Source organism: Tinamus guttatus, unplaced genomic scaffold (assembly GCF_059628265.1).
Source record: "Tinamus guttatus ecotype Peru unplaced genomic scaffold, ASM5962826v1 Tinamus_guttatus_pri_ptg000035l, whole genome shotgun sequence".
Lineage (NCBI taxonomy): Eukaryota > Metazoa > Chordata > Aves > Tinamiformes > Tinamidae > Tinamus > Tinamus guttatus.
The window spans coordinates 1,927,099-1,940,249 of record NW_028288569.1 but is presented as its reverse complement, the minus strand read 5'-3'; the positions used below and the strand labels follow the sequence as shown (position 1 = coordinate 1,940,249).

The window sequence follows — 13,151 nt, the reverse complement described above, 5'->3', positions numbered from 1 at the left end:
ATAGAAGCCAAGTTCAAAGACCAGTACTTAGCTCAGTTATTATTTCTGTTTTGTTTCTTTGTGTTGTGATCTATCTAAATTTTAATGTCTGTAAAGAGATTTAAAACTAACGAATGGGGGATAAGTTGATCTCCTGCTCTCCCATTTTCTCACTTTTCCACTTCAGGCTCCTTTAGTAAGAGTGACTTTTTAGGTAGTGTCAGGTAACGCCAGAAAGTGCTCTCTCATGTTATGCACTTTAAAATGAAAGTTGTATTAATTACAGCTTTCCTTCACAGCCTCCAATTATGCAAGTTCTCTGTTCCTAATCTGAGATATTTGTAATGCAACAGAATTAAATTAGGGTGAAAATCTCTGAAGTAGACATTTCAGTGACTCTTTAAAAGCTAAAGATATCCAGTAGTACCTTTTGCTTTACGTAAGTGCCTGCTGAGGTAAAGTTAACTTTGGATATCCCCTTAGTTCTTTTCTAGTCCTGCCAGGAATTACTTGCTATGTCAAGTGCAGTTTTGCTGAATGGCAAAAAAGCTCTTTATCTGGCTTGAAAAAGCCATAGCTGAGGATGTCTTGTGTAGCTGTCTGCTTTTTATGTGGGAGTTTTCGGTCCATGTGAAGTAAGAGGCCAAAGGCGCACACCGAGTGAGATCTGCCTTGAGTGACTGTGTAATAGCCACTCAAATACATTTTCTGGAAAAAGAGCGCAGGTTTATTAAAATTATGTTCAAATAATGCTCGGATTTTGTGTAATGCCCTCATGCCACTAGTGAAATCACACTTAGCTCTCTGTGGCAACGTCTACCTACCTCTGCATAAGGAGGAGAGGCGCTTTCAGAAGAGCGGGGCACAAGCCCAAGATGGGCTTTTTGTGCTCTGCATGGCTGGGCAGCTCTTGGCTTTCCTGCAGCTATATGGCAGTGTAATAGCAGTTGCTTCTGTTATTTGTCTAGAACCATCAAGAACTGCCGTTTTTTAAACTGGCTTGGCTTCTAGCTATGGAAATACTGGTGAGCTATTAAAAATATTGCACCACTGCACTGGTACATGCATGAGTAGTGAATGTAAGGCTAGAGGGGTCAAGGGTATCAACAGCGTAACCAGCCCTAAAGTAACAAGCTTTTTTCCTGGTACTATGGCACTGGCTTTACTCTCTGCTTTCCCCCTTGACCATTCCCATACTCGCAAGTATCATTCCCTTAGCCCACACTGATAAAATGGTAGGACGCTAAAGGAATATGGACAATGAAGGTTGTTGAGATAGGATGTACGTGATTCAGGGAGCGATGCTACCTCTTTCAGGGTGCATTGGGTTGAATGGCTAATGTGGTCTGGGACACGATGTTCATAGTTCACACGAGACATGGCTTATCCCCCTGCACCTGCAAAGCAAACCCCATCCTGAGCAGCTCTCACTGCTGCAACCTGTGAAAGTGATCTGACAAGGACCTACAGAAACTGAGATTGGAATCAAAGCATTGTGGGGGAAAGTTATATAACTGGGCATCTAAGGGGTAAGCTGGAGTATCTATGAATTTAAATTCAAAGCTTTCAACTTTGTAGAATTATGTAAATAATGATTCTTTCTTCAAGACTTGCAATAAATATCAAAATATTTAATTTTGATAAATTTAATTGTCTGTTTAGGTCATATCCTTGAGCCATGTCTTCTCATTAGGTTTTCCTTGTTTGGTAATTTTCAGATGACTATTTTCACAGTTTTGATTTTTAAAGCTATTTTTAAAGTTGTATCAGAAAACTGAAACTCTAATACAAGTAGGGATATTACAAGATATTGGGGGTTTTGTATTCTTTCAGAAGATATGTGCACCCACCCTGCCATACAATATTGTAAAAAGAATATGAATTGGTTAGAGTAGATCTGCCATTTAATACTAAAACTCTCTTTTATTGAGTCCGGGAATTGGTAGTTATTATATAATATAATGCTGGGAAAAATACATGATTACCATCAGAGGCAACATAGTAATTTAGCATGTATATGTAGCTTTTACAGTCACCAGAAATCAAAAACTTAAGCCTTTTAGGCTGAGTGATGACTTTCCATGGCCCAAAGGTTAGAAAAAAACACTTGAGTGCCCAGTAGCCATTAAGCACAAATGTGTACTGTATTAAAATTGAGGTACAATGATACAAGCATATCCAATTGCATTATATACATTAAGATTTTGTATTATTGATTGTGTACCCTGACTGCACTCCTCTGCCTTTTGACCAGTTTTGATTTAGAAGTTCCCATCTGCAAATGTTCAAGCTTTTCCTGTAACTTCCTTGATGATGTTAGATAAGCTAGACACAGATTATTCCCCATAAAGTAACTTTCCTGTTAGAGAAATAGAATTTTACTCTTGATTTGCTGTCCTTCTTTTTTGAAGGTGTTTTTTTTATCTTCTCTCTGCAGTCACATAACCATCCTCATACATTATATATCATTGTAGCACAGAACTTGCCATGTCATGTGCCATTGCATTACTCATATTTACTCATGGTATTCTAATATTTTCTTTACTGTAATATTTTACTCTCCCACTAATCCCATAAAGCTCTCAAGATTCTACCCTTTGAAAGAGATGATGATACTTTCTGCTTTAAGTTAGATCAAGTGATTTCAGATAGCACTAGATTAACATTTATCTTTAATAGCTGGATTTCAGATCATTCATGCTTGGAATTTTAGATCACAGATTTTCAAGGTTTTGAAAGTACTTTTATCAGATCTAAAATTAAAGTCAAACTTGGCTTGGCTACATGCCTTCAATGATCAAAGTACACAGTCACTGGAAATGTCTCTTTTGAATTCTTATGTATTGTTACTAGCTTAATTTTCTATGCATTAATATAAATTGGAACATTGTCTGGAATAAATATGAAATAAACTACTGAGACATTCTAACCACACTGTGTTTTGCAGCAGCTAATTACACAACTATCTTTTTGGAATAGTTTGGTTTGCTGTTAATTTATTCCTTACATACAGAAAAATAATGTTTTCCTTCTTGGATGGTTATTGCATATTTTACTACCTGAAACAGATGCACAGGAAAACTAGAAAGGACAGAAGTATCTTTTTGCTGCAGTTGAAATGTTTGTATTATAAGTAATGTGGGAGGGGGAATCTACATTACATTTCAGCAGCTTACTGGTGGTGCAGCTAGACCACCTCTTCTCAAAATAAATTTGAAAAGTCTTCAATCTATTCACCTCATGGTCACATTATATATGTGAGGTTTCTTTGCGAATTATTAGCACTGTTTTATATTACCTGGTCTGAATAGAAACAAATGAACTGCCCCAACAGCACAAACTGACTTTAATCTAAAGGAGTAATAATAACTTTAGAAGTATTTCATCTATATTCAGAAGTCATATCAAAATTTAATTTTAGCTGTTTAATATAGATAGTAGTATGCTCTAGATGCCGTATTTTTAGGATGTTAGTATTACAAAAAAAAAGTGTCAGAAAGAGACAAGGATGGACCATAATTAAAAGGATAGAAAGGCAGAATTCTTTTTAAAACTATAGCTATAACAACTTCTTATCCGTATTTCTGTTATTTGTTAATAATTTATCAGTAGTTCATTCTGGAGCTCATGTAAGTTACTCTTGGCTGTACAAGTCCCTCTAGTGGTATCTTGTATGCAATAAATATCTGTAAAAGCAAACTTCTATTTCTTCTTCTTTAGCCGTATATACCTAAAATCTATTAACTGAAGAAATCAAAAGAAATACCACTTTTAAACTCATTTATATTCCCTGCAATTGTCTTCATTTTATTTGTGTTATAAATTCTTAGGAGAATCAGTTAGGAGTTTTGTCTTTACTTTCAATATAGCATCAAGTAAGTTTTTCAGAAGTACAAATAATCCATTTTGAAAAGATATTTGAGAAATTTAGGCTCAAATTATTAAAAGGATCTGAACCCAAACATTTCAAATGCTGCTGGAGTTCTTGTGGCAGTCAGTCAGATTATCACAAAACCAGTAGTTTGAGCAGATTTCCTTTTTTTCCAAAAACTTCTTAAGCGAAATAGCCACATTTCTAAATAGGAATGGCTATTTGTATTTTTATTAAATCATTTTTTGCCTTTTATGGCCAGTGATTATTTATCTCTTTCAGCTTCCGGGATTAAATGAAGATCATAGATCAAGAGATACTGTGACTCACACTATTTGATGCTATATAACAAGACAAGATTTAATCACTGAGTGATGATAGGTTCCCAGATATACCACCGATCCTCTATTATTTCAGTTTTTCCTGATTATAGCAGCAGTTGATGACTCACAAATATATTTAGTTACGTGTTTTTACAGAAATATATCTTGTTCTTCACAAGTATGCAGGCTAACCATTTTAAAGGAGGATGTTATAAATTGTCCACATTCTTACTCTATCTAATAATTATTGACAAAAATGACAAGATATTTAAGCTGATCCAAATGAATACAGGAAGCAAAGGAGAACATCTTCAGTTTTTATTTTGAGTTATTATTTTGCTTCAACAGGCCTTATTTTTAATGATCCTTTAAAGATCAAAAACACAGTCATACCGAAAGTGCCAAAGTTTTCACTAATTTCAGTGGACAGGATGTTGCTAGTGAGGCACATTATGTGTTACAGATTAGAGACAACAAAAATCACAAAACTGCTAACAACACAATCCTTGAAGCCTTTAAAGAAAGCTGTTCGTATATCCTAAATTCCTGTAAGGGATTCTTAGTTCGGCATGTATGGGATCTTTTCATATAGTCAATGCCCTTTGGGACTATATACACACACACACATATATATATATGGGTTTTTTTAATAGCTCACACAGTATCATAGTAAATTGTGCTGTGAATTAAACCCTGGTGAATAGAAGCAACCATGCAGCTAGAAAGTAGGAGTTAAAATCCTTTTCCAGATTATTAGAGAACACTGTGGGGATTAGCAAGAGGCCACCAGCTGCCGATCCGGCAGCACAGGATCCAGCAGCCAGGTTCACTGGCAGGCGTATGAGGCAGAAATGGGTCATAGTGCAGAAAAAGCAATGGAGATCTGTGTAGAGAAAATCACTGCAATAGGGAAGTTTCAAAGTTAGAAGGCCTCTAAATGATTACTGGCACAAAGCTACTCCATCATGCATACACCTTGTTTTTTATTATTATTTGACTTTTTTTCTAAAAGAAATTAAAGCTCTTTCCTTTGGTATACTATCCATTTTCTTGGCTGATTTATCCTTAACAACCCTACTATGGCTTCAAAAGTCCTAGTTTTAGTATTTTTTTCCTCTGTAGTGACATTTTATAAATTTTGCTTCACTTGTGCCAGAATGTAAATGCAGTATAGTACCTTCCTTTTGTAATTTATATTGTAGTTCAGCCAAACCTATCATACCTGCACAGAGATCCAAACAAGAACATGCTACAAAGTATCTCTTTTATAATTAGGCTTGTAGCAAGCTCCTGCTACAAAGATGCCTTTCAGTCTATCCTTTTAATTTCATGGAAACTGAAAGGACAAGGAGAGGGACATTCATCTTTGTAACAAAGCAATGACACTATTTTTAAACTTGGCTACCTATGGTCACTACCTGTTCCATCCCCAGCTGACAGCCTCCACCTACACAATCAATTCAGGTACCTGCAATTACAATGATTTCAGTGGCTTCTGTGGCTACATATATATATGTATTTATATAAATGTAGCAAAAGTCATGATAGAGCAGTTTGTCTTCATTCTAACACTTAAAACAAGTGACATCTGCAGCACCTCACTCCATTTTTCAGTCCTGAATACTGCTAATTCCATGCATTGAAAGAAGAAGGGATCATCTTAATACATACTCATAAGACAAAAGTTAAAGTTAAAATAGTGTGTGTGCAATTACACACAATTAAGTGATTGAACTGATCTAGTTTTGTGATAGTGCAAAGGGCCACTCTATATAATGGAAAAAATAAAAAATAAAAATTGTCCCATCATTTCCAGAGTAGCTAAAAATTCTATCAGCCATGTTGAGGTATTTGCTACCCATGTCTCATATATGATTGAGTTACTGTAACCTTCTGTTAATTTTCATTGTAACAATTGCTTTCTCTCAGAGCAGATTAGCTCAACCTCGTGTGTAGAAATGCAAAAAGTTATGTCTTTATAATAAGTCTGCCTGTTTTCATTCATTGTTGTTTGTACTGAGCCAACTTCAGTACTTTCTCATTTTCACCTACCAGACAGCAGTAACGAAAAACAATCAGGAAGATTTAAAGCTTTAAGGAGATATAGTATTAGTTCAAGTAAAATAGTATGTAGTCACAGGGGTTGATTTCAGAAGCAATACATATGAAAGCATGTGAAAATTTTACATTTTCCTAGGGTAGTGTAAAATTTAAGTGGTCTATTCAGATAATCTACATTTACACAGTTTAATTTGGACAGTCCCAATTTGTCTGCAGCTGAACATCATTCAAAGAACAAAACTTCAGTTTTGTCAGGATATACAACTTGAAGTAATCTGTTTGACTTCACTGTTGGTTTCACGATTTTTATGAGGATGGTGTGAAATGTAATTTCATGCCTTTTCATAAAGATGAAGAATCCAAACTTAATTTGATCTCTGTTAAAGAAGTATGTTCTTTAGAGTTCTAGCAGTAAAGTTTCAATAACAATTTTGAATGCAAGTCCTTAACCTGATCATATAATGTTGTAAATATAATCTGGAAAGTTTATAGCATTACTATTATCCATTCAGTTATGGCTGTATTCACTATTGCTTTTAATTACTGGATATGTATCTCACTACGATCATTAATTAGTCTTAAATACTCTTGAAAAAGAAATCGAAGAAGCATCATGTGCTGGGAGCAGTGTAAATCTTGACTATACATGACTCTGCTCTTCTTGCATTTTAATTCAGATAACATATTTAACCACAAGTCATGCCTACATCTCTGGCATTCTTTCACCAACACTACCATGAAAATTTTAGCTCCTCCATTGTCAGTGAGGCTACACGTTTCATCTTTGTGGTCTAGACCTTCCACTCTTCTCCCTTTGGATCTTTAACTTGTTCTGCCACCCTTACAATGCTGCAGCAGGATTTGACCCACCCTCCTGAGATGTTCAAAATATGCAGTGCCAGGCAATTTGGTATTCTTGAGAGACTTCTAGGACAATTCCATTACTATTAGACTTTCCTGCTAAACATAAACTGCTCAGACTACATCTTTTACTGTGTTCATGAAACCAAATAATTTGATTTATTTGAACAAACTGCAGGTGAAAAAAATGTATTTACTGATTTGCTTGGATCACCCTTTTAAAACTGATTCAGTTGTTACAGTGTGAAAATAATTTGGGATAATTCTAAGCTGGGGATAAAACTACTATACTACACTTTTTATCAGTCATTTCTCTAAAAGATCATGCAGTATAATTGGTTCATTGTCAATTAAATGGCACTTTTACAGGATGCAGAGCAATAGGATCGTGCACTCAGAACAGGCCCATGCTATATACGATTTTCCATCAACAGAAAACGTAGTCTAGTAACAAACTTACATAATTAATAGGACTTGGCCTGGATTGGGTAGGTAAAAGAGTTGTTGCCTATAACAAAACATTCTGTAACATAGTAAATTCCTGACTGTGTTGATGTTGGTGCTGTTAGTTCTGCAATTCAAAAAATATTTTCTAATATCAGAATTTTAACATCTATTTAGACTAGTTTTAGTACTTGCATCTTTTCTAATGGATTTCTTTAAATACACAGTTTTCTCTTTGTCTTTTTGTGTACCAGTAATAGGGAAGGTAATAAGCCTGGAACTTTATGACACTTCTATTTTTTCCCTTGACCTTGGGGGGTGATTTCTGAACATAGAAAACTGTCAGAATTGCAAATACGTAAAAATACTTCATGCAAAATGCTGTTGGCAGTGAGAGGGAAAAACATATCAGTAGTGATCTACTGTCAGCCTGCTGTTAAATTTGCCACAACTTTAAGATGGCAAAAAACTAAAAGGCCTACTCACTGAGTAAATTGTGTGTAATTCTATAGAAAAAAAGAATATTACATATAACAAAATGAAATGAAGAGCCAAAAAAGTAGTATATTTAATTCATTTAAAAGCCTTTGCCTTATTTTGCCAATAAGCCTTTGCCAATATTATATTATATATATATACACCATCTTAGGATATGTAAGTGCCATTCTTAATAAAAATCACAATGCAGATTTCTTTGTCCCCATATTATAGTAATTTTAAAATCAGTGAATTCTATTGACTGCTGCATGTAAGATATGTTTTAAGTTTATTGTAAATCTTTTTTTTTTTGTCACTATTTTAAGCAAAACTTTTGATCTCGCTAAATCACAAGAAGTTGTGAATGATGACTCAAAGGACTAACACACTGTACAATACACTAAATTATCATTGTATTAAAAATGAAGGCTTTGCTCTTTTCCATGAAATCACAGTTTGCTTTAGTATAATTAACACAACTACAGTACATTAAAGCTGAGGTTAACTACACAAGCAAGACAGGAAATCTTCACAGACTATTACATGCAATTCTCTGTATATGCTGTATTTCCTTTTGTGGCTTTTTTTCCCCAAAAGAGTTTTTTTAAGGAAATAACAATAAAAAGATAGTATATTTCTGACATACCAAATTGTTTTAAGAATGTTTAAGACTGCTTTAAAATGAGAAAATGCATAATTTTCTTGCTTCTGCAAAAATATACTCTCTGAGAATGAAAGATATCCAAACTCCAGTTCCTCTTTTCTGTTTCACTTGGTACAATTATTCCATAAAAAATGAACTAGAAATAATTTTATTGTTGCATTATTTGCAATACTAAGTGGCTTTTAATTTCTGAAATGATAGGTATGCAAATAGTAACCTAGCCTTTTATATTTAATACTTCTACTTTCCTCGATATTATGTTTAGCATGTTTGTACATATCTGAAAGATTACTGTGATTAAGTTTTAATTTGGGATTCATGATAATGCTTGAGATTATAAAAATTTAATCTGTACTCAGATGAATAAACAGTGTTCTTACGAAGCTGATCCTCCCAAAATGCTGTAGCCAGTTTAACCTTAGTGAAAGAACACTTCAGAGAAAACGCTGTCCCCTTTAGCTGTTAAGTTACATAACTGTGGCCTGTGGAGCTCAAGGTTACCTGGAGGCGAGGCTATGCTTTGCACATGACAGAAAGCATAGAACAGGATTTTGACTATGCCACGGTCACATCTTTCAGCCTCTTTTTTGTATTCGTAGCCTGACACGACATGTAAAAGCAAAAGAAGCCATAAACCAGACCTTCTCAGCTCCCCTAAAAACTCCTTTGGCTTCAATGGCCAACGTGGGGTAGCCACTCACGGCCAGGGAGGGCAGCTAACGTGCAGCGCGCACATGCGACACGTGTCCCCAGATGCACCTGCAGAGGCTGAGGTGTGGGTGCACTTACAGGTATATACATGCACGTTACCAGTGCTCTCTGAGGAAAACCTAGTATGCAAGGCCCAAATGTGCAGCATGCAATAGGAGATTCAAGAGAAGAAAGCTCAGTTTACTTTTGCTGCGTGAATTGCAATTTTGCATTCATGTATGCATAGTTTTTTTTTTTTTTTTTTTTTTCAGAACTGCAAACAAGCCCTTGCATAGAGCATGTGTGGGGTCCAAATGACCTACCTTAATCTGATGGTAGCTTTTATACCATGTCCTGCACTGCCAGTCTGGTGGGAAATCATTTTACAAGTATCAGAGGAAATGAAAATACTGAATTCTCACTCACAACCCAAACATGTAACCCTGTAATGTCACAGTTACTTTCCTTTGACCTTGTCAATTCTATGGTGAAAAAATATTGTGAAACGTAGACAATAATGTTTAGAATTTCAGATTTCAGTTTTCTCCTCTTACCTGCAAAGCAAAATTAAAAGAAAATATTAATCACTATTCAGCTATCGATAAGTGAACCATTCATTAGGCGCCTCAGCAAGAATCTTCCTCTAGTGCAGTACAGTGTAGTACTACTTTCCATTGGCTATGGTGGGATTTATGGTCATTCAACAGCCTTGGGAACTGGACTGCTTTGTCCTCTTATGCATGGATGCAGACACCTCATTTTAGGAGTTACCATGCAGAAGGATGAATCTGAATATTTTCCTTTTTTTCCCCTTTTATTTGTACAAATTTGTGAATTGAGATGTGTAATGGACTAAATGGACTTTCCTACAGCGGAAAGAAGGGGAAAAGGAAAGAAAGAGCAAGCTGAGCACCTGGGGTGTCTCTAAGCAGAGCACAGCACTTAGAGAGTGAACGCAGCTCCAGAGTGAGCGCTGTCATTGCTGGAGGTGCGATAGGGGACCGGGCAGCGTGCAGACCTCTATTCCCATAAAAGTTACCTGCACGTCCTGAGTCAGCTTCCCCACCCTCTGCCCTGTGTATGATCCTAGTGACTGAGTTAGCAAAATAAGTAAATAAATAACGTGCCTTCAGACGGAAGTGCCCAAACGCGGCTGCCTTACATGCCCTTACGCGCTCCCTGGGTGCAACTCTACACAGCGCACCTCTTCCGCGGAACCCCGGCCTCCGTCCTCCGCAGCTGCCCGGCCGGGAGCCACCGCGAGCCTCGCCCGGCGCCCCGCTCCGCTCCGCTCCGCAGCCCTCCTCGGGCGCCTTCCTCGGCTCTCCCCCGACCGCGACCTCTCCTCTTACTGAGGCGGCCGCGGGGCGCCCCCGCGCAGCTCCCCGCGCAGCTCCCCGCGCAGCTCCCCGCGCAGCCCCGGCGCTCGGCCGGCCGCGTTGCCTTGTCCGCTGACTCCCTCTAGCGCCGAGCGCGCCGCGCCGGCCCCGCGCGCTGCCGGGCGCCTCTCCGCGCCCGCCTCCCGCCCCGCCGGCCCCGCTCCCCTCGGGAGGGCGGCTGAGGAGGGGCCTCCGCGGCTCCCCCCGCCCCGCGCGCGGCCGCCCGTTTGGCTGGCGGGGCGCGCGTGCCGGAGCGCCCCCGGCGCGGGGCCGCGCGGGCCTCCCGGCGGACCCGGCGGCACCGGCCGCAGCGCGGGGCGGGGGGCGGCCCCGCGGCCGCGCCGCGGGGGGTGAGCGCCCCGCGGGCGGCGGGAGAGCGGCGGCGGCGGCAGCAGCAAAAAGGGGAGCCTGCCGCGCGGCGCGCGAATCAGGAGAGAGCAGCCAAAATCGCACCCGAGCAGCCCGCCTCCCCGCTGCTCCGCCGCAGAGAGGGGAGCGCGGCGGAGGGGGCGCGGAGGCCGCCCCGCAAGTTTCGCCGATGCCCCGCGGCGCGTGAGGAGGCGCCCAGCCCCGCTGCCCTTCCCGCCTCCGCCAGCGGAGCTCGGCGGCGCGGGAGGAAAAGACCCTCCGGCGTGGGAAACTAACACCCCCCGGCTGCCTCTCGACGGGCATGCGGGGCGCCGGGCAGCGCGGCCGCGGGAGGAGGCTGCTCCCGCCGACGAGGCTGCTGGAGGCGCCGCTGCGAGGCTGACGGCGCCGCCGGCCGGAGCCGCCCGAGGAGCGGGGCACGACCCCCCGCCGCCGCCGCGTCCAAGTTGCCGGCGCCCGCCCGGCCCGCAGCGCCGCCGCCGCCGGCAGGGCGGCCGCGAGGGCTCCCGGCTGCCCCCGTGCGCGCCCGGCCGCGCTGGTGGATGCGCCCGCCCCGGCGCGGGCAGCCCCGGCGGCAGGGCGGGCAGCGCAGCGCGCCGGGCCGCGCCGCTCCGGACCCCGGCGGGGCGGCGGGCGGCCCTGACGGAGCGCGGGGAGCCTCGGCGGGCCGAGGCGGCGGAGCGCCCGGCGCCCTCCAGCCATGGGGTGCTGCGAGGCGAGGGGATTGCTCTGGGGATTCGGCCTCTTCCTCCCGCTGCTGACAGCGCGCCCCGCCGGCGGCGGTCACGTCGCCAGCAACCAAGGTAAGGGCGGCCGGGGCGGGGGGGCGCGGGCCGGCGCCGCCGCTCGCTGCGGGCTCCGCGTGTGCGCGCGTGGCGGGGGTCGCTCCCGCCAACTTTCCCTGCGCGACGCGAGTGCGCGGGGCCGCCGGGCGCAGCGGCCCGGGCACCCCGGGCGGTGCGGGACGGGACGGGACGGGTCCCCGTGCTCCCTGCGGGCACCCTCGGTGCCCTGCGCGCCGCCGAGCGCTGCCGTGAGCCCGGAGCGGCGGCGGGAGCGGGGGCCCCGGTGCCCGGCGGCGGGGCCGGGACCGCGCTCGTTGCCAGCGGGGCTGGCGCCCGCCGGGCTGCGCTGCCCGCCGGTCTCCGCTGCGCTCCCGGCTTCACGGTTCACCCTCCTCCCGCCGCGCTCGGCGCACCTTGAGCGCGGGTTTTGGGAAACTCAGCGCGTTATTAGGAGGAATTGAGTCTAGGGAGCGAGCCGCTCGCGCAGAGAGTCCTGACTCTCCTAAACACTTATTTTTCCCCCACATACGACAGTCTGATTAAAAAAAAAAAAAAGTGTTTAACCGCCTTGCCGCAGGTGTGCGTTCATCATGTCTTACTTAAAACAGTGCTTTAATCGCCCAGGTTGTAGTGCTACATATGTTTAAAAAGGGCCTTTAAAGTGTATTCAATCTGTCCAAGAAGAAAAAATGCATAGCACATTTGGAGGATATCAAATTTTGTTAGGAAGAACTGAAAAAAAAAAAAACTGATGGTGAATCATCATATTATATGTTTTCAAACACCGGGTTGGGCAGAGCATCTCCTTACCTGTTTTTTTTTAAATGTACATCTCTGTACTTTAGTTCTGGAGAACAGGACATCATGGATGAGTTTACTCCTAAATTACGAGTCAGCTTCCTACTCCTAATATATATATATTGTAGTTTAGCTTTCATGTCAGGGGGTTTTAGTGTTGTGTGAGTTAAAATATGGGAACGGAAGGGTGGGTTTTAATCTTGCCTCTGGCAGAAATGATGAAAAGGATATTTCCTTATTGAAAGTAGTGCTGAAAATGGGTATGGAGAAAAGTAGTGATCAGAGAAAAGGAACTGATTTTACTTATGAGGTACTATAAAATATATAGTTCATATGTTTTCACACTTTTGTTTTACAGTACGTCTTACGTGTTCATCGTATATATAGGGATAACAGTAAGAAAAGAGAATAAAATACCTAGAAAACAGGAAAACACAATAGTGGAAACAC

At 42.1% G+C, this 13,151-nt stretch overlaps 1 protein-coding gene across 1 annotated transcript in view; it reads left to right on the top strand.

Moving 5' to 3' along the window:
* Positions 1-11,801: 11,801 nt before the first annotated feature.
* Positions 11,802-13,151, top strand: part of EPHA6 (EPH receptor A6) — a 483,151-nt gene continuing 481,801 nt past the window's right edge. Inside the window, exon 1 of the mRNA XM_088533416.1 lies at positions 11,802-11,921. Coding sequence (XP_088389542.1) covers positions 11,819-11,921 — 103 coding nt within the window. The 5' untranslated portion in view covers positions 11,802-11,818. The remainder of the gene's footprint in view (positions 11,922-13,151) is intronic.